Source organism: Pholis gunnellus (genome assembly GCF_910591455.1).
Source record: "Pholis gunnellus genome assembly, chromosome: 5".
NCBI classification, from domain to species: Eukaryota; Metazoa; Chordata; class Actinopteri; order Perciformes; family Pholidae; genus Pholis; species Pholis gunnellus.
Window position 1 is genome coordinate 21,088,120 of NC_136531.1, and position 16,130 is coordinate 21,104,249.

The 16,130-nt window shown below is 41.0% G+C and overlaps 2 protein-coding genes across 2 annotated transcripts; one reads left to right on the forward strand and one right to left on the reverse strand.

Annotated features, from left to right (window-relative positions):
- The first annotated feature begins 885 nt into the window (after positions 1-885).
- Positions 886-3,172, forward strand: LOC306696722 (lysozyme g-like). The gene is made up of 5 exons (XM_079160400.1): positions 886-1,064; positions 1,367-1,444; positions 1,848-2,044; positions 2,131-2,281; positions 2,359-3,172. The coding sequence occupies exons 1-5, from the start codon at positions 1,061-1,063 to the stop codon at positions 2,493-2,495; spliced, it is 567 nt and encodes a 188-aa protein (XP_079016526.1). The 5' UTR covers positions 886-1,060; the 3' UTR covers positions 2,496-3,172.
- A 2,027-nt stretch (positions 3,173-5,199) lies between these two features.
- Positions 5,200-11,035, reverse strand: LOC306696721 (uncharacterized protein). The gene is made up of 6 exons (XM_079160399.1): positions 10,715-11,035; positions 7,993-8,242; positions 7,522-7,766; positions 6,934-7,050; positions 6,652-6,817; positions 5,200-5,692 (listed from the first exon to the last, which is right to left on the reverse strand). Exons 2-6 carry the CDS (start codon positions 8,192-8,194, stop codon positions 5,514-5,516), a joined length of 909 nt encoding a protein of 302 aa, XP_079016525.1. The 5' UTR covers positions 8,195-8,242; positions 10,715-11,035; the 3' UTR covers positions 5,200-5,513.
- Between the last annotated feature and the right edge of the window lie 5,095 nt (positions 11,036-16,130).

Sequence of the window (16,130 nt, forward strand, 5' to 3'; positions counted from 1 at the left end):
GAAATGTACGGGTGGGTTGGGGAGGATGAGATTACACCTGTGCTGTAAAAAGATAAGGCAGAATATCAGTGTCAGTTTTGTAATGTTCGTATCAGAGGTCGATGTAAAATTGAAACCTAAAGTTAGATGCTGTGTATATAAAAATTCTTCAAAGAAAACTCATTGGCCAGTCACAAGTTCGTACAGCTGAATCATGTTATACCAAAAGGAACACATCATCATTTTGGAAAATACACTAATTGGCCACCACCCCCACAGTCAGATGCAGACATTGATGTAAATTTCCTCTTTGTGGGTCCAATCGCCCCAGAGAGAGGTCCGGGTGAATTCTAGCCGGCCTCAGCACAAGGACTGAGCATTAAGGATTGCTCCATCAAAACAGAAGAAATACGACTTCTTAATTAATTCACATGTGATCCCATGACCCAGGAGAGTTTATTAAGTATTTGAAAACATGCACCTCGTGTTCTGAAAGCTAAAGTACAGAGAGATAACCCTCCAATCAGTGATGTTACGGGGATGTAAAATCTGGGGCTGCTCCATAAACGATTAATGAAATGTTTGTATGAGCAGTTACAGAGAAATTTGGTTTTAATTCCGGTTCAGGCCTTCTAACAATGCTAGAATATAAATGCGATAATGTGATAAATGCATTCGCCTTTTTGACAGTAATAAATCAAATATCTAGAAGTGATGAATGTGTTAGCTATTCTGTCAGAAATACCGCTGATATGATCAGCTAATCTTATCAGTTTGTGAGGTCAAACTTCTCTCGTTGCTGCTGACTGAACAGAACAAACAATGAACCCGTTACAGTCACAGAGGCCCGTTTCTTATAAACCAGCTGGTTTCACCAGCTTTTCTCCACTTTATTCAGCGGCAAACCTCCATCTGCAGGAGACTAAGAGAACAACAGAGAAGATGAGGAAGTCATAATGAAACTAAAAGTAGACAGACCGGGTATAAATACGGCCATGGACTGCACGTTTCCACAAAGGAGTGAACAGAAGGACACCGTGTCACAGCTCTCACTTTTCAAGGAGACCATAGAAGAGGAAACATGGGTGGGTGCTTGTGTTATTCTACTGTTGATAACTTTCAGCTTTCTATTGTTTGGATCACCTAACGTGTCATATTTGAACACAAGCCTGCACTGGATATGTTTTTTATTCCTTTTTTCCTGTACTTTTGTAGCTTGCTTACTATACATGCTGTTTATATCCATACACAGGCTCGTTACTGTGGCTCTCTTTTTGTAAAGATGTGTTCTGTAACTGGAAAGTCCCTTTGAGTCCTCATACCGTATGATAATGTTGACGTGCAGGTGTGGTGATGAAAACTAATGTGATGAACTGATCATCAACAGGTTACGGAAACATCATGGCGGTTCAAACTACTGGTGCCTCGATGCAAACAGCTAATGGGGACAGGCTGGGGTACTCAGGTAAACACTGAGAAACACAGACGAGGAAATTGTCAAAAAAGTAACGTAGTATATGTATATAATTAACATATTGCAACGCACTGAGTGAGATGTGACATGTAAACTTGTTATATTATGTTGTGTTTATAGGAAGAAGTTGTTTAAGATAAGAGTAATGGTTATTGCATTTACTGAGTTCAGTGAAGGTCTCATTACTTGTGAAGCTGTTAAACCTGTTAATATTTCTAGCTAGCTATGGGGGTCAGTGGCACTAGAGAGCGTACCTGGGATTGGCAGAGAGAGTGAGATGGGATGTTTTTGTTGTTGTCCTGCTAGCCTTTTGGGGAGTTAGTTTGTCTGGGAGCGGATTGTTAATTCTGTTAAGAGAGCGTTTATCTCTGTTCTGTTTGATTTCTCTCTTAAGGTGTGACGGCATCACACAAAATGGCAGAGATGGATGCAGTGAGAATGGATAGGTACAGGCCTATGATCAAAAGAGTGGGAGCAAAATATGGAATCGAGCCAGCTCTCATTGCTGCCATCATCTCCAGAGAGTCCAGGGCTGGGAATGCATTAAACAACGGCAGGGGAGACTATGGCAAAGCCTGGGGACTGATGCAGGTTGTACAAAATTCTTCTGTTTTACTCACATCCTCTTGATAGAGTCCCCCATTACAGCAGTGTTCATTTCATTTCCATTTCCGTAGGTTGATATCAGTGCAACTGGAGGCAGACACGAACAACGCGGTGGTTGGGACAGTGAGGAACACCTCTGCCACGGCACTGAGATCTTGGTTTATTTTATCGGACGCATCCGCAGCAAACCCGGTTTTCATGGTGCGGAGGAGCAGCTGAAAGGTTTGTTTTACTGTATTAGTAGATTCAAACACACAGTAGCTCTCGTCACACCTTCTCATTTGTGTTTGTCTCCGCAGGAGGGATAGCGGCCTACAATCAGGGGGATGGAAACGTCCATTCCTATGGTAGCGTGGATGAAAACACAACAGGAAGAGACTACTCCAATGATGTGGTTGCCAGAGCGCAGTGGTACAAAACAAATGGAGGCTTTTGAAACCTGGAGCTGTGTCTCCTGCAAATAATCACCCTGTTATGTGTGCTCTGTGTTAAAACTTGAGAGAAATAAACATCATGCAAAACTTCATCATCTTACTTAAATACAGTACAGCTGAGGCTGATGTGAGTGTCATTAGTTTAGCAGGTTTCTGGTCATGAACCAAAGTAGCTTTTAGGGATTTAGGGGGGATGTAAGGGTAGAAATGGAATATAATAATCATAACGGTGTCCTTTAGTGTTTAATGACCTTAATGACCTTGTTTAATGTGTTTTCATTGGCTTTGGCTTTCATGAAATTGTTGTTGTTGCATTCATGTAGCTGTAGTAATCTTCGAAAACTTTGCTTTGGCAAGCATTAAAGAAAGACTGGAGTTAAAGGAGGATATCTGTTTACACCTTTTTACTGCACATCTCTGATCGGGAGACATTGAATTGAGTCCTGCACAGGAAGGAAACACCCGTTCAGTGAGCTTGACTGCATCCTCAGGACATGAAAATGAAAGAGTAAGGAACTTTTTACTTGGTAAACAGAACACAGTGTTAGGTTTAGAGCAAGATGATTGTAATAACATACAGTAGAACAACTTTAGTTCTGCCGGCATTCAACCTTTTTCTGTTTGAAATGTCTTTTAAACTGGGTGCACCCTAAATAAAATTAGATGTTTCTCCTCCCAAAGGAAAAAGAATGTTCTGTTCAATTGTTCTCTGAGGCCTCTCCACTCAGTCCTACCACACTGATAGCAGGGCAGGTGAAGAATGTCAAGGGTCCTTAATCCAGTTGTTCACATGGGTGGCTCGCCATCCCCCTCGTCAGGGAGAAAATCCAATCCAATCCAGTGAGGAGTCCAAAATCCAATCCAGGATTCAGGGTTATCCAAAAACCTAGCCAATTAACATCATGATCAGTGAATGGAGATAATCCTAAATATTATAGTAACTATTTTCCAATGGGTTACATTTGGAAAAAAGGTTTGTTCATATTCTTGTCACAATTAGATTCATCTGTTGATGCATCAACCCCCGATGTATGAGGTGATAACAGTGCTGAATATATTTCACAATAACTCCCAAAGTCATGCAAAAGCACATTCTTCCTAAATAAGTGTTGGAGTACAACCAACACGATTAACTGGATTTGCGAAGTGATTCTGGTAGAACTACACTTTATTACAGTGCATTTATTCATCTTATGATGTCACTTCCGGTTCTTACTCAATTGTATTTGTCTTTCAGTAGCGTTGTAATATGAATGGTATTTGGCTGATGTTAAACTGCAGCAATTAATGCATTAAACCTAATTGAAAAGTGTAATTAAAGAAGATCACTTGAAAATCAACAATATTTATTAAATGTTTAGAATATTTTGTACAGAAATACATCTGCAGAAAAGAAAGTTGTTTCACCGAAAAATGGCCACTAGAGGGCGAAAGACGTGAACTGATGGGGCCAAATCTCCCCGGTATGATTAACCCTGTGAGCGGCTGTGTGAACAGCCCCCTGTAGATAACCTGTGTGATAAATTGCTGAAAAGAGAACATTTATATTCACTGTAGTCCTGTGTACTTAACTGCGCTGCTGTTGAAGCAGCTTCTGTATTTAGAACATTTACTCAATGAAGACGCTGCACTACATTAACTCCTTCCTTTCTTTTCTTTCTCAAGTACACAGGGCTGAAGAAGGAGGGCTCATCAGTCAAGAATAGACTCTCAGATTCAGGTTCAAGTGGACTATACGAGGAGAAAATGGAAACTTGTGTGTTGTTTTACTCTTCTGCTGAAGAAAACTTGATTTTCTACTGTGAATAACTCGGCCTTCCCGTAAGAAGAAACAGACGGAAACAAGGAAATGTTCATCACTTTATTGTGAATTCTTGCAATATTTTTAAACTCTGGTCTCTATCATTATATTTGTGCAATAGTCAAACATAATGAACATGTCTGTTTATTAACCTTTTTGTACATGCATGGTGCTTTTGTAGTTAGATGAGTTTTTTTTTAAATATATATATAATTGTATATATGTTGCAGTGCTATTTGTATAAACCATCTGATTCATGACATACAACGACTAAAGAGCTTGTTAGAAACAATTCTGGTTATCCACTTTGACATAAGTAGCAGCAAAGTCCCTCAAGCTTCTCTAGTTGTGAGACTATGACGCAGGCAGAGGAGCGTATAATGCCTGGGGACTGATGCAGGTTGTAATACATTCTTCTGCTTTCCTCACAAACTCTTAATAGAGTCTCCCATTACAACAGTGTTTATTTAATTAGCATTTCCTTAGATTGATGTCAATCCAAAGGGAGGTGGACACACTCCACGGGGTGGTTGGGACAGTGAGGAACACCACTGTGAGAACCAAGGCACTGAGATCTTGGTTGATTTTATCAAACGCATCCGCGACAAATTTCCCAGCTGGAGCGCGGAGTGGCAGCTGAAAGGTTTGTTTTACTGTATTAGTAGATTCAAACACGCAGCAGCTCTCGTCACACCTTCACCTTTGTGTTTGTCTCCGCAGGAGGGATAGCGGCCTACAATCAGGGGGATAGAAACGTCCATTCCTATGATGAAGTGGATGAAAACACGACAGGAGGAGACTACTCCAATGATGTGGTTGCCAGAGCGCAGTGGTACATTCAAATTAAAAACTATTACTAAAGCTGTCCACAACGGAAATCTCCAAAAAGAAATCTCCTGCAAATCATGAGGAAACACTCTGCAATGAGCGCTGCGTGAAACGAAATAAACATGATCTGAAACCAAACCACAAACAATATCTCCATTTATTGCGCTCAGTGTGAACTTTGCAGAAACGCTCTAGGTCGCCGATCGGCAGAGAACACCGACAAATCATGTGGGCATAAACTCAATCATCTTCAGTAGTGACATTCATTCTTTTGTTAGGAATCACATGATGACATTTGTCCATTTTTGCTCATGACACGATGTTAATGTGTTTTTTCCGCCGGTTATTCAAAGAAAGGCTGCAGATGGTGCCTCGGCCGTGTGTGTCCGAGTCAGCGGTATGTGCAGTGCTGCTCCTGGTGCTGCCGGAGGTCCACTTTTTGCTGGAAGCCGTAGGGGCAGCGAGGACAGCGGTAGGGCCGGTCGTCCCTGTGTTTACGGCTGTGGGTGATGAGGTTGGAGCTCTGGCTGAATGCCTTCCCACATATCTGACACACATGGGGCTTCTCGCCTGGCACACAAACACAACACAAGTCATTGGAAGGCACAGGACGCTCAAACCGTGTAGATTAAACACTGCTCTGACGTGGTGAAAGTTTTTCCAGTTGGTCACCTTGCACAATATCTGACAGAGGCACGTAGCACTTTAATCATTGCATACATGACCTTATTTCATTCCATCGCTTGTTTGGTCCAATGAACATTTAAAAACCCAAAGATATTGTTGGTTTGACATTTTGGGAAATACAGTAACCTGTATTCGCATTCTTCTTAGATGAGAAGATAGACACCACTCTGTTATTTGTATGCTAATTATGAAGTTACAGCCAACAGCCGGTTAGCTTAGCTTAGCATAGCATAAAGACTAGAAACAGGGGGGAACAGCTAGCCTGGCTCTGTACAAAGGCAGCCAAATCCAACCTGCTCTACCAGCATAATACGTTACATCTCAATTGTTCAATAAAAAAAAAGACAAGTTATGTACTGGACTACTTCTTGGCCGGGTGAAGTGACAAGACAACAAAGAGTCCAGAACATAACGTCTCTACACTTTGGTTTGTCGTGCAGATTCAACCGGACAAATGAAACAGGACACAGATCATGTATACCTTCATGGCTCCAGTGTTTATGCTCATTTAGGCAGCAAGTGCCGTCTGTGCACATGAACAGTGTCGTCATAAATATGTTTTGCACAGGTAAGAGTACTACAAAAGGACTGTTATGGTGACTGAATACATTATAAACCCTATAAACATGTGCTTGGGCCGCAGATACTGCAGTGAATTTGAGTTTGCATGCAAGGAAGGGATATGTGTAGGTGCTGGAAGCATTAGCGATTAGCGTTAGTGGTTCACAGGGTTAATATAAGTGTTCGCAATAAGCATAAGGGATGTATGGGAAAGGGCAACTGCGGTTTAGTTTGATAATGTCACATGATGTCAGCATATTGAAACCAGCCAATGAACCCACCGGTGTGTATGAAAGTGTGTTTCTTCATGTCAGACTTCTGGTGGAACCTTTTGCCACAGTACTGGCAGGGGTAGGGCCGCGTGTCCGAATGTATGAGCAGATGAGTGGAGAGGGTGGAGGAGCGCTTGAACACTTTCCCACACACGGTGCAGCCAAACGTCCTCTCCTAGAACAACAGGCGCTGAGGTTATGGATTCAGAAGTGTTTAGCCTCATGTGGGCATTAAAAGTGATTATTTCAGAGTGAGGCAGAGAGATACGGGAACAGGAACGTGTTGCCGACCTTGCCCCTGCATGGTGACCGCTCAGTATCTGTCCTGCTGGACTTGATGTGTGCCGGTGCTCTGCCCCCATGGTTCTTGCAGATGTGATTCTTCAAACTCGACAGGCATGAAAATATCTGCAAAGACAAGACATGTTATAAAACTAAATTCACATAAATAAATTCATGTGGGAAACTAGTTAAATGTGTTTAAAAGTTGACATTTCATGGCACTTTTGACTTTATACTGCCCCCCCCCCCCCCGTTTGTTCAGCTTCCAGTTTAGTTTTTTAACTTCTGGTCTTACCCTGGCTATAGTAAACTCATATCAAAACTCTGGGTCCTCATCAGTTCAGACAGCCTAGTATACATTCCTCACACCTGAGACCACATGTGCACATTCATGGGGAGTTTATAGGACTCGACGCCACCACATCCACCGGAATGATGTTCATTTAGCCTATCTCAAGTCAAGTTGTTTCTTCTGGCTTCCCTTTTCACTTAAGCATTTTTTTCTTAGAGCAAACACACATTAAAGTAGGTCTGTGTCTTAATCCTTCAGAGGTATTGTTGGTCGATGAAGTAATCTGTAATGGAGGAGTGCCGTACTTTGCTACAGAGTGGACACTCCTGCCTCGGAGCACCGATCTTCAAGCAGCCACTGCTCCTGGTCTTCCTCAGGATGTAAGGGTGCTGTGTCAAGTCTTCCAGTCCCACAGACAGTTTGTCTGGATATCCTGAGATCACATGAGGTCTGGACCATAACGCAGGTGTGCGAGGGCGAGACTCGACCTTCTCCACATGGCTAAAAGTATTTGTGATGACAGGACTGCAAGGCTCAGCAGATCTACAGTCTGAGTACAAAGACAAACAGGTTGAATGGCTGCTATTTATGCAACACTCTGAAACTTTGGATTGATACACTTTTGAATAATTGAATACACATAAATAAAATTCTCTGCTTGCTATAAATACGTTAGCTTTTTTGAAGTTATCTAGGAAGTGTTTTGTGAATTTTCTGTTTCTGTGAAGTCATGCTTGTGATAAAAAAACAAAAACAAGAAATAGCTCGTCACCCACCATAGTATTTGAGGCTGAATGGCTGAATGTGCTCCCTTCCATCAGACTGGCTGGCAGCGGGAGGATCCTGCTCCAGTAATGTGATGGGCACTGCGTTATTATCTGGTCTTCCTGTGGAGTACTCCAGGGAAGTATACCGTGGCCCTGTCTTTTTCCCAAGGTGGTGCAGCCCCCCTCGCTTCACCAAGAAAGAACGAGGCATCACTCAATTGGTAGGAAGAACTGCTCAACACCCAGAAAAAAAAGTGATCTAGAGGTTTAAAAGAAATGAAAAGTAATGTCAGTGTTGGCGATGACATGCAAATGTAAAGTTAGGTTTAATTTATTATTCATACGGTTTGGCACCGCCTGTTTTGTCACACAGACCAGATAAATACATTTACATTTTCCCGATCTAAATCTAACTGATGGCAGCAGAACTATACATTCAACAGTTTATTTCCTCCAGGAATTAAACAATAGATTAAACAATAAAAACAGTTAAAAAAGATACCCTAAAATATGTAATTTACTGAAGCATCAGGCCCTTTATTTAGTGACGTTAAAGTTAGCCTTCTTGTTTCAATAGTTTGTTGTGCCTCTGCAGCTTTGCACATCTGGATTTAAGCAGTTTGTTCTCCTTGCAGATCTTCATAGCTCTCAGACTGGAGGCTGAACTGCAGATCTTGCGCAGATGTTTTCACACAGGGGCGCTCTAGACAAAGTTTTCTTCATGGACGTCTCTTGTGTGTTTTGGTCTGATCAGTGTTCCCTATGCTTCGCCAGTTTACCAGCCCCTGAGGCGGATTTGTCACATGCGACCAAAGGACTTCTTTCTTTTTGTTCCGTCTTTAAAATTCTTCTTGGCAAACTGCGGTTGGCCTGACAGATGCCCTTTAGTCTGCAGTGGCTCACTTGACAGTCGAGGCCTCATTACTGAGATGTGTCTCCCATCTGTGGAGCTTCTGTTAAGCTACATTCACACTGCGAGTGAAGCGACCCAAATCTGACTGAAACATTTAGACCTAAATTTACTACAAACCTGGCCTGTGACAAGATGACACCAACAGTCATATCAGAATTGCAAATATATAACTTAACTCTATGCGGAACACTCTTGGGGGAGAAAAAAAAAACAACACCAGCCGGCTCTGTGAAGAGGACCCGCTCAATATGTAGATATAAACGGCTTATTTTAAGGTTACAAAAACAGGAGATCAGGAGATTATACACTAAAGGACATATTCTTATTAATATTATATTATATTTCTGCCAATAGATCCTCTGAAATGCTACACACGCTGTTCCTTTAAGTGAAAGTACCAATAATACAATGTTAAAATTATTAGAAATAAATAAGTCCCGCATTCAAAATTGTTTCACCAGTAAAAGTACTCGTTCTGCAGAAAACAAACCTGTGAATTATATATTATTATATATTACATTGTAAGATTGTTAATACTGATGCAATCCTGTATAGGCATTTTACTGTTGTAGCTCTTTAAAGTGGAGCTAGTTTAAAAACAACTTTACATACATTTAGTTTGTTTAGGTCAGTGGTGCCCAATCTAGGGTTCAGGCCCCTTCAAAGGGTCATGAGGTAAATCTGAGGGGTCGTGAGATAAATAATGGGGTATAGGAAAAACGAAAAAACAAAGCTTTTCCACGCAAATCTGTATCAATATTTTGGACTTTTCTCTGATCTTTGTTTTCTTTGTCTTTACATATTTAGCACATTATAATGTATAATGTGTAATATACATACACAGGCCTGAAATACACAGACACATGGGCAGTGCTCTGGATGCAGTGGGACGATGGTTCCCAAGTCAAGTCCTCACAAAATGTAGTTTGTACATATATATATACACAGCATATATACATGTAAATATTTGCTTGTTTTCAAAAATTCAATAACCATCCTTCATTTAATAATGACAGACGTTTTGGTGGTTTGTTTCTACATTGACCTCTTTGGCTTGGTTTTCACTCGAGCATGTTCTGAGGGTCGACCGACAGACAGCCGTGTGTCCGATCAACTGAATTTGGAACCTACTCAAGATGCTTTATCTCAAGGATCACAAAAGAGATCAAGACATCGATTAATTTGTATTTACTGTCGCTCAATCTAAAGACACTTTGAACATTTTTTAAAGACTGTGTTGCCGTGGGATTTGTTGTATTTTTTGTGCACACAGGTAGCAAAAATAAAAGTCAAATTCAGCCTGTAAAACTATAAAATGTGAAGAAATGGAAACGTTCTGTAATGTGTATGTGTGAGTTGAAATACACCTGACAGCTCTCTTTGAGCTTGAACAGTGTTAGAGAAAGCTCATGAACAATTGTGTTTATGTTCTCTGATATTAAAACATGATAACTTGCCTGGAACTACATTTTGAATTACCTTGTTAAAAAGGTATATGTGCTTCTTTTTGCTGAACTGAAACAACTGAAAGATCCACATGGCCCCATCATGGAGATAATTACACAACAAGGGGATTATCTTCTGAATCCATAAAAATCTTTTGAAATAATTCAACAGTTTGTTTTAGCCTAATGTTTGTCTGACAGTAAATGTCTAAGTTAAGATCAAGAACAAACATATACAATGGTCAGAGTCCAAACGTTTTTTTTAATTTTAAAAACATTTTAAAAATCAACATTAACAAACCAAAACTGTTGTAACTTTCATTTGACCTGAAATATGAAGATAGTTTTCAGAAATAAATATGCAAATACTCACCAGATTTTTACATCCCACAAGTTCTTCTTAATGTCACAAACTTCCCAATAATTCAACTGAGATTAAAGTCTTATTAGACAAAGTGAAGTCAGTGCCTCACATGTGAGGTCAGTGTTCTCTGATTATAAGCCGTCCATGTTCTCTGGTTGGTGTGATGGTGAGAGTTAAGAAGGACGAGGAAGTGTTTCAGCTCTGACACCTTGAAGCCGACGACCACACTGCTTCCTCACACAGAAACCCGAATGCTGCGCACTCACAGCAGCACTAAATCTGTCCAGTTCTACTTTTAAAACAAATTAAAAAATACATATCTTTTGGTGCAAATTGTGGCTGGATGTGTCGCAGTGGAGCACAGACTAAACTAACCACGGCATCACGTTGATTCGAGAGAAGACGGAAAAAGCCGGTGAGAGAGGAAGAAGGTGGTGGACGACGTTGCTGAAAATTCTTCAGAAAAATGTCGACACACTACGTTGAAACACTTGTGTTACAAAATAACCATCGAGGTCGGGTTCAAAAGAAGTTGGCTCATGAAAACTAACTGAACAGTGATGAGAAAGAGACACAGCAAGAGGAAATGTGAATAAAGGTGTTGAGGTGAAAAACTATTTCAAAAAAACACATGAGTCACATCACTGCACTGACAAGTTCCTTCAGTGTGATGAACATGGGCACAGCAGCTTATTTTAAGTCAAGCCCAAATACACTGTCCTGCTGCCGAAAATACTCAACGGGTATCTAAATGTGCATCAATCCGCTGCTGAAAATAGTTCTCAGAGAATTTGCTGCTGTTTGAGTAACGTTTGCTGCTAACTACAGTGGCCGGCTGTTTAAGGGAATTACTGAGCCTTTTATAAAAAAAAGCAACTATCATTTTATCTCAAAAGTCAACGTCTTCAGTAGAAACAAATGGGCTGAGTAGGGGAGTCGGAAGGCATTGAGAGATGTTTCATACGGGTGCCAACAGACAAATAGACGCTGAAGACAGCAGATAGTTCAAGTGAGGATTTCAGTCCAAGAACAGGCAAAGGTATCCAAGGACACTAGTCTAAATATACAGACGCAAGCGGCAAATCAGAGATGGAAGTCACTGGGAACAAAAAAGGCTGGAACGTTATTGCTGCGTTCCCACTACAAGTGACGAAAGCATCACAACGGCCAAGCGTGTGTTGCATCATTGGAGCGCTGGGGCTGTGGTCGAATATAGTAAAAACTAAAATGACATCCTTTTCCGAGACACTTTTCGTTGCCCGAAATGGAATCACACCTCCTAAGAAGGATGTTTTCAATGTATCCATAATGTGCAATTTAACAGCGAGGGCGGCTGTTATTGATGGCCGAATGGTGCGTCGCATTAAATGTTATGGGATGGTATTATCTCCTTTTCTTTTGTGAAGGACGGTGGCAGTGTACGCTATGCTGAAGGAGATAATAAAGGAAGCAATGAGGCGTTTTTTTCCTTAGCATTTCAAGAATTCAACCTCTTATCATGGCTGCCACTTAATACTTCCATTTCACTCAGTTAGGAACAGTTCGAAACAAGACTATTCAAGTAAAGGATGACAACGATGCAAAGCAAAGTTTTCACACTGCCTTCTAAAACTGATCTGACAACACAAAGTGACGCCATGCGAGTGCGGCCCCAGTTCAGGTCAAAGAATAAGGTCAATACAATAAATATGTGTCTGAGACAGTTTGGAATGAGTGGAGAATCTCCCATTACGCTAACCTAAACTGCTATTAGCATAGCGTTTTGTAATTTGAGGTATACCGTGTTCATTTTGTGAAATGTCACTTTACATCATGGTCAAACAAGACATGTATTAGCAGCTAACGTTAGCTTTGTCAGTTAGCTCCGTGAGCTATGCAACAATTAGCTACACCTGGCAGGTACTGGGTCTAACGTGGTGCAACCTGTTTTAATGTAGTGATGATTAAATCTCAATTTAGCAAAAGACTTAACAAAACCCAAGTTACACTAAGCTAATGTTGAAGATTTGAGTGAATGAAATCAACCCAGTAATAACCACCAACAACACCACAATCAGGCTTTTGCAAAGGTGCATTGTCAAAGTTTATTTTGTATCATTCATTAGGATACAGAACACTGAAATGTATTTCCCCCCCCATCATACTGGAACTTATATAATCTTTACCGTCATTTAATATATTTGATAACATCAGTTGAATTGCAAGACAGAAAGAGAGAGGGTGGGCAGGGTTCCTGGGTATGATGCTGCGGACATCAAACAGCCGTCACAAACGGCAACATGAATCTGAAAAATTAAACACCAGACGAACCAGGAAGAACTCACATGTGACACACACTGTTTTGCGCGGCATTGTCTTATTTCCCGCTTTCATATCTGGGGGAAAACGCGTGCACGTTCCAGTTTCAAGATTTGAAGATGATACATCCGGAGCAACACAGTGCGATGTGTTCAGTCCACACATAATGCACTTTACATCACATGGCTGGTTTAATGACGGGCTGCGGTGGCTAACTCGCCGCTGAAACCCTCGTTAAACACGCATGAAGTCGTTTAGCATAGCGTGTAAACCTACCTACCTTTATGGCACGTTATACGATGTTTAATCTTTATCATCTCATGTAATGCTGTTAGCAGGAGGAACCAAAGTACTGATGGCAATTATAAAAAAATAATGTTAACGATGAGAGCTAGTACCATATTCAAAAGTAATTTACAAGCATATCAAAATGTTTCGTCACAGTAGATTTCGTTGTATTTAGCCAGTGGTGAGAACAGAGCACCATCACTGAACAGCAGTGTACAGATGTGTTGTTGAAGGAATCCAGATTGGGGTTCATTTTGGGATGCTCAGTCCTTCTCACAATTACTTTATGCATTTTAATTGTTGAACTGAAATCCAAACAATCCTTAAGATTTCAGTCGTGGTGCATCTGGCGACGGCTGAAGCCATTCTGACAGAGCACACCAGCACCAGAACACAGTCAACAATGTTTTCAGACTCATGGTCCGACTTTGTCCGACGATGCCTTGCGCATCACATCACTCTTTTCTTGTCAATCCTTTGAATCCCTCAAGGGGAAGATGGACATCTCTGTTAACAATGAAAACTACAGCGTAGAAAGGCAAAGTAAATGCATCAAATAGATAAATATGACAGAATGGTCTTAATGGCAGAATTAGAAGGAACTCAACTGTAACCAACGTTCATTTGGTCAGACGATATCCAAAGACTGTGTGGAGATCTCAGTTGCTACACCCACCAATGACCACTAAAAGGCTGTTATTTGCAACAGTATGGTGGGCACACCAACATCCTCTTTAGCTCTTCGATGGCCATCACTGGAAGATCCAATTTCCTTATTTCTCAGAGGACAGCAATACTTCTCACCATTACCATTCCTTCGATTGTGTTGCACAACGACGCTAGAAATGAAATTGGGCCTTTAGAGAATTTAGACAAAGTCCTACAACATCAGTCCGTAGAATAGTGAAGCCCATTACAAAGTCGGGACGGATAATCTTGGAGCTCCGATAACGTCAATGTGAAGAGCGGACTATAATAAGAAATGATCCCACCTCGAATCCATTCATCCACACCATCTCTCACGGCTGAAAGTCATGAGCAGACACTTTCTCTGTAGTGCAAAAAAGCAGATTGCTGCTCTCCATGTGACACCCTGTTTGATAAAACTATACACACTCACCAGCTTCAGCAAGACTTGACTGACAGTGACACAGCTTTAAATCTTATCCATATACTTTCTGCTCCAGTTACTTTGTATATTTCATATCTCGTCATACATTTTACACCCTCTTTTTCTCTACACAGAATATATTATTGTCTGATATGTAAAATATTTTCCACCCACACACTCTCCTGTTGGCATCCTTAGGATATGAACCGCTCCCTCCACTTTCATTGGCCCACATGCTGCAGTTTTAGCTGTCAAAAAGTGATATGAGCACATGAACTGGGGATTCCAGATCAGCGCCGTTACCTGGGTTTCTTTTGGCGTGTATGGGACTGACAATTAAAGGAACCGTTTGACATTTTGGGAACTACACTGAGAGGACTGACACCACTCTCGTGTCCGTCTGTTAAATACGAAGCTACTGCCAGGAGGCGGTTTTCTTAGCTTAGCACAAAGACCGGAAACAAGGGGAAACAGCTAGCCTGGCTACGTCCAAAGGTTAAATCTTGAGCAATAATTAATGAACGTATCCTCATCCAACCGTTCGTATGATATCTTACGAAAAGTCATTCCTCATTTTTCCCCACATTCTCCTACGAAATGTCCAGCATGTAACGAGCTAATGTTTTTTAGCTCGTTACATGCATACCGTCTTTTCAATCTAAACTTCGGTCTTCACAGGAAACAACTAGTTTTGGGAAAGATCGTGGTTTGGGTTAAAGTACCTACACGGTGTTGGCGTTGCTAAAGTACAGAAGTTACATGTCAAATAAATAACCGCTGACTCTGGCACAAACAGTGGGGGGGGGGGGGGGGGGTTTGGTCTTGTTGGACATGGACCCTGACCTCCTCGCTCTTGATACCACTTCCCCTGTCCTGGTTCCCGATTCGGTGAACTACATTAAAATTAATTACATTACATACAAATCACAGCGCATTACTTTTTTACAAGCTGCTTCAGCCTCACTTGGTCTCGTATGCCCAATAGCTTATAATGCTAAGCTAATTTTAGCGAACCTAAGGTAGATATTGCATTGTATTTGCAGTTGTAATTGACATTAGACTATTATCGTTTGTTGTACTTGTGCTAATGAAACTTTACAATGCAGTGACTCCAAGAGTTATGTAAGTTTACGTGCTGGATTTTTTGTGACTTGACACAGAAAGTCACTGTGCGTGGCTACGCTACGCTAACTATCTCCTGGCTTCAGCTTCATATTTAACAGACAGACAGGAGAAAGGTCTCGATCTTCTCATGTAATTCTCAGCAGGGAAGCAAATGAATGTCCTGAAATGTCAAACTGTTCCTCTAACTCGCACGTAAACAATGATCACGCTCGGTTTGGAAGAACATTGTTCCCATCGTTGCTGAATGTTGAGAATCTCCAGGGAGGAATCAGGTCAAACATGGAGGTTGCATGTTCACCTCACAAAGATTACAACAAAAACAAAAACAACAACAACAGAAAGAAAAAAAATAATCCAAAATCATAGCAGCACATTTCCGTCTCTGAAACACTCGGGTGTCACAGTAAACCTGTAACAGACGACTAGTTGGCACAAAGGACGGTGTAGAAAGTTTGGCCTCTGTCGGTATCTCTACACTCCTATAGTTTCATATAGATATATATAAAATATATTAAAAAATATCAAAATAAATTACAACATATAAATAATTAAAAAAAACAAAAAAAAGATTTGGCAACGTCGAGTTTCTTCCTTCCTTCCTCT

Coding starts and splice junctions, on each gene's coding strand:
- LOC306696722 (XM_079160400.1), top strand. Junction 1,445..1,847: donor GGACAGGCTGGGGTACTCAG/GTAAACACTGAG, acceptor TTCTCTCTTAAG/GTGTGACGGCATCACACAAA. Junction 2,045..2,130: donor AAGCCTGGGGACTGATGCAG/GTTGTACAAAAT, acceptor CCATTTCCGTAG/GTTGATATCAGTGCAACTGG.
- LOC306696721 (XM_079160399.1), bottom strand. CDS start 8,194: ATGCCTCGTTCTTTCTTGGTGAAGCGAGGGGGGCTGCACCACCTTGGG. Junction 7,767..7,992: donor ATTCAGCCTCAAATACTATG/GTGGGTGACGAG, acceptor CTTTGTACTCAG/ACTGTAGATCTGCTGAGCCT. Junction 5,693..6,651: donor ACACACTTTCATACACACCG/GTGGGTTCATTG, acceptor TTTGTGTGCCAG/GCGAGAAGCCCCATGTGTGT.